At 47.7% G+C, this 4,349-nt stretch overlaps 1 gene segment (V, D, J or C); it reads left to right on the forward strand.

The window, feature by feature from the left end:
* Nucleotides 1-221: 221 nt before the first annotated feature.
* Nucleotides 222-729, forward strand: LOC123521621. The segment is given in 2 exon segments: nt 222-267; nt 392-729. Coding segments are annotated over 2 exon segments (384 nt in total).
* The last annotated feature ends 3,620 nt before the right edge of the window (nt 730-4,349 follow it).

Here is a 4,349-nt window from a genome sequence, read left to right on the forward strand (position 1 = left end):
CCAGAGCTGTTCTACTGACTCAGCCCCAAGCACCGCTTCCGTCTGGCTCCCCTCAGTTGGAAGACAGACTGAGGCTGAAGGTGGGTCTTGGACAACCTCAGGAAAGAGAAGATTTGCATGGGGCCCTCCCACTCTGAAGGCCATGGTGCCAGATAAGAAGAGTTGTTGGGCTCAGAACTGGGCTTAGGGCTCAGGAAGCAGAAACGGGGGGCATCTCCATCATGGCCTGGACTCCATTCATCCTCATCCTCCTGACTCACTACACAGGTGGGTGCTGGCAGGGAATTCTGGGAGGGTGCCTACATGTTACTTGGGATGATGGGTTTTTCCTTTCTTGGGCCTGGGGGCCTGGTCTGTACTCACTGAGCTCTGTGTCCTTCCCTTGTTACAGGATCTTGGGCTGAGGTCATGTTCACACAGCCCCACTCTGTGAAGGGGACTCCGGGGCAGGAGGTCAGGATCTCATGCATCCGAAGCAGCGGCAACATTGAGAACAATTATGTATACTGGTACCAGCAGCACCCAGGAAGTGCTCCCATCAATGTGATCTACAAATATAACCAAAGACCCTCTGGGATTCCAGCTCGCTTCTCCGGCTCCATGGATAGCTCTTCCAACACCGCCTGGCTGACCATCTCGGCACTGCAGCCAGAGGATGAAGCAGATTACTACTGTCTATCTGGGTATGACAACTATGACACACAGTGCTCCAGGCCCACGAGGAAGTGAGCTCAAAGGTCCCCTGAGCTTCCTTGTCCTGGGTCTGGGCCTAACTGCCCGTGGAAGGAAGGGTGGCTCTCTTGTCTCCCATTGGGCGCCAGAGCTGGAGTTGTCTATTCACAATTGCCTCTTTTTACTTCCAAAGTATACATTGCTCCTCTCACATCACATCTTGAAAGATACTTTTCTGACCACTTGTGTGGTCTCTTTTTGGAAGAGGGGCAGTTGAAAAAGGACAAAGAAGAGAAACCACTCAAGAAGATGGGAGTGCAAGGGAAGGAGGGAAATTCTGCTTCAAAAATATCATTTACAGAGAACATTTGTTAAGTCTTAAAAGAGACAAAGACAACACTAAGATACAGACACATCACCCGGTTGAGGGAGGCTACCAACACGAGGTTGAGATGGTGCCCATGGGTTTGTTGAGCTACCAAGTTTTATAGAGGAAACTGTCACAAAAGCATGACCGGTGACCGATTAAAACATCGCAGTTCCATCACAGCTACAGGTGGGACTACAGAGGCAGGGTTAAGACCCTGATTGGGACACACACACATTGCTAGATCGAAGGGCTTGCAAGGTTGGTCCAGGGCCTTCTGACCAGACCGGGCCAAATTGATAGGCCCTGACTCCTGACTATGTGACCCTCTGTACCATCCCCAGTGCTGTGACCTCCATCAAGGACACATCTAGGCAAGCCCCTAAGAGAGAGACTGCCCCTCCCTGGGCTGGCCAGAGAGGGGTGGAGTCAGCCCACTCTCCAAGGCATTCTGCCTGAAGGTAGGATGATGAACATCCTTGTTTAATGAGCAGAAAGCATTCAGTGGAGGCTTGCTTTCGGTGGGGATTCTGCAAACGGACTGTGGGCTGTCACTGCCATGCATACCCTATTGCAAACCAGGGTACTCAGAATTGAAGCTCTAACACAGTAGCTAACGTGACTCTTAATGAAGGAAGAAGACAGACAAGGATGGTACCCAGTCTCTACTGCTAGACCCCATCGTCTGGAAGTGCTAGCCAGAACTGTTGGGCTAGTTAGGGGGCAGGGAAGAGATGGGAGACTAGGTAGAAGTAGGATGGTAGGTGGGTAAGTAGGTAGGAAGGAAGGGCACCAAAGAAAGAAAATATAATTAATATATTATGGGAGGTAAAATGCTCCCTGTTTTGCTAGACAACGTGGTCCTGTGTATAGAATGATGCAAGAGGCAACGGGAGTTCAGGAAATGAGTCCACTGCTCAGAGCATTCCCCAGAAGAAGTAGCGAGCAAGCAATGTCAGCAGGATGGTGACAGAGCTGTGTGCTGAGAACTCTAGACCTTGAAAGGAGGCAATGAAAGGAAGATGGCCCCCATCCTTTGGAAAGCAGGCCCTTCCACAGATGGATGCTAAGAATCCCACCGTGCAAACAATTAGGCCAATGGATTGAGGCGACAGGTCATCAGTGGTTATCAGAGCTGGGCTGGGAGGGAGGACTGAAGGAAGGGGAAGAATCTTTATTTCCAGTTGGAATTTGGTCATCTGTCCCCATAAGCAAAGTCCAACCCAGAGAGGAAGCCATCATATTTCCATCACATGTCAGCAGTTTCCAACAGCTCACCATGTCAAACACCCTCCTTTCTCCTGCACCATCGATGGCCAAATGTTTTCTCAGCTAAGTTGTGCATTAGAGCTTAAATTCTGGGCATTGAGTGTGTGGAAGGCTATGGTTCACAGTGGAAGTCCCAATCTGTGGATGAGCCTACATATAAATTCAGCCTCCCTTGAATTCCTTCTGACCATTAACCATGAATATCTTTGTTGTCAGGGAGACAGAATATTTGAAAGTGGATGTCTGTGACTCTCCTCACCAGTCTAGGAAGAAGTGGCATAGTCCTTAGGGTGTTTGCCTGGTTGTGCCCTTAATGGAAATCAGAGTGTTATGGGGGCGTGGTCACGAGTTACATCCTGACTGCTTTGGTTGGAAGGCCTTAGACCAATCTTGTAAGCGTTTCTGTGTAGCATTTTGTATGTGCCTGAGTCACGAGGCCATGCCTGTTTCTTCAGTCCCACCGGTAACTGATGTATTGATCTGCCACCAATCATGCTTTTCTGACAGTTTCCTTTGTACTTCCAGGTACTGTTTATGTCTCTGCAAACCTTGGATGCCATTACGACCTGACTTCCCACTAATGGTCTCCCTTGTCTGGGTGATCTTGGTCTTAAATGTTTTCCTTCATTGAAAAACAAAAACCAAAGAACTAGTTTCTCAACCTGGATGTTATTGACATTTTGGGCCAGGTAATATTTTTCTCTGTGCATTGCAGGGTGTTTATCAGCCCCCCTGCCCTCTACCCACCAGTCACTGGTAGCCTCCAGTTGTGAGAACAAAAAGGTATGCGGCTATTGCCAGATGTACCCTGGAAGGGAGAGGTTTTCCCAGTTGAGAACCACTCCATTAAAAGATAATGTTCTCAACTACTAAGAAGTCCTTGGGTTTGAATCCTTTTTCAGCCATTTATTGGACACGGGGCTATTTCTCTGTGTTTGTGCTTTCATCTGATAGATAAAACAAATGAATAGAATTCAAATGTTTGTTTGCCTGGTGAAATCAAATTTTAAGTACCATAATGTCAGACTGTATTCCCTAAGCCTAGGGAATCCCTGCCAAGCTAGGGTATGAAGCACAGTGTTAAGTAGTAGTTGTTGTTAGATGCTATCAAGCTGGTTTTGACTCATAGTGGCAACAGAACGAAACACTGTCCGTCATGTACCAGCTTCACAATAGTTGTCGTACTCGCACCCGTAGTTGCAGCCACGGTGTCAATCCAGCACCTGGGTGGTCTTCCTCTTTTTGGGAGACCTTCTCCTTTTCCAAGTGTGATGTTCTTTTCAAGAGACTTGTCTCTCCTGACATGTCCAGAGCATGTGAGGCACGTCTTGCCACCCTCACTTCTAAAAAGCATTCTGGTTATACTCCTTCCAAGACAGATGTGTTTGTTCTTCTAGCAGTCTGTGGGATGCTCAAGGTTCTTCACCCACACCACCAGTCAGATGTATCAACTTTTCTATGCTAGTCCTTATTTATCATTCAACTTTCACACGCATATGAAGCTATTGAAATTACCTTGCTGTGTTAGTCTGGGTGGACTAGAGAAACAAATTCAGAGACACTCGTGTGTATAAGAAAGAGTTTTATATAAAAGAGAAATTGTACATTAAGAAAACATCCCTGCCCCGACGAGGTTAAGTCCATAAATCCCATCAGGCAGCACACAAAATGATGTCAAATGCAGGAAGAAAGATCATAGGTCAGTGGGTGGAAAGTCTTGTGGATCCAGTGGCGGTGGAAGTACCTCAGTGCTGGCAGGGGTCTCCAAGTAGCTCTTCCAGCTCCAGGGCCCTGGCTCAGTCAGCATAGCTCCAAGTGGCTTGTCAAGAGGAATGTTTTGCAAGGAGAGTGTATCTGTCCTCCAGTGAGCTATTTATCTCCTTTATGCCTCCAAATGAGGTCATCAAGCTGCAACCTGATTGACAGGCTAGACACCACCCTTTTGCATGTTGACAAGAAATTCTGTAACTGCCGCACTTGGCTTAGAACAAGCACACCTTGTCTGTCAGTTTGTCATTTTGTGGTGGCTTGCATGGCACGA

The sequence above is a fragment of the Echinops telfairi genome, unplaced genomic scaffold (assembly GCF_000313985.2).
Source record: "Echinops telfairi isolate 266 unplaced genomic scaffold, ASM31398v2 ScPeMD7_29;HRSCAF=101, whole genome shotgun sequence".
NCBI classification, from domain to species: domain Eukaryota; kingdom Metazoa; phylum Chordata; class Mammalia; order Afrosoricida; family Tenrecidae; genus Echinops; species Echinops telfairi.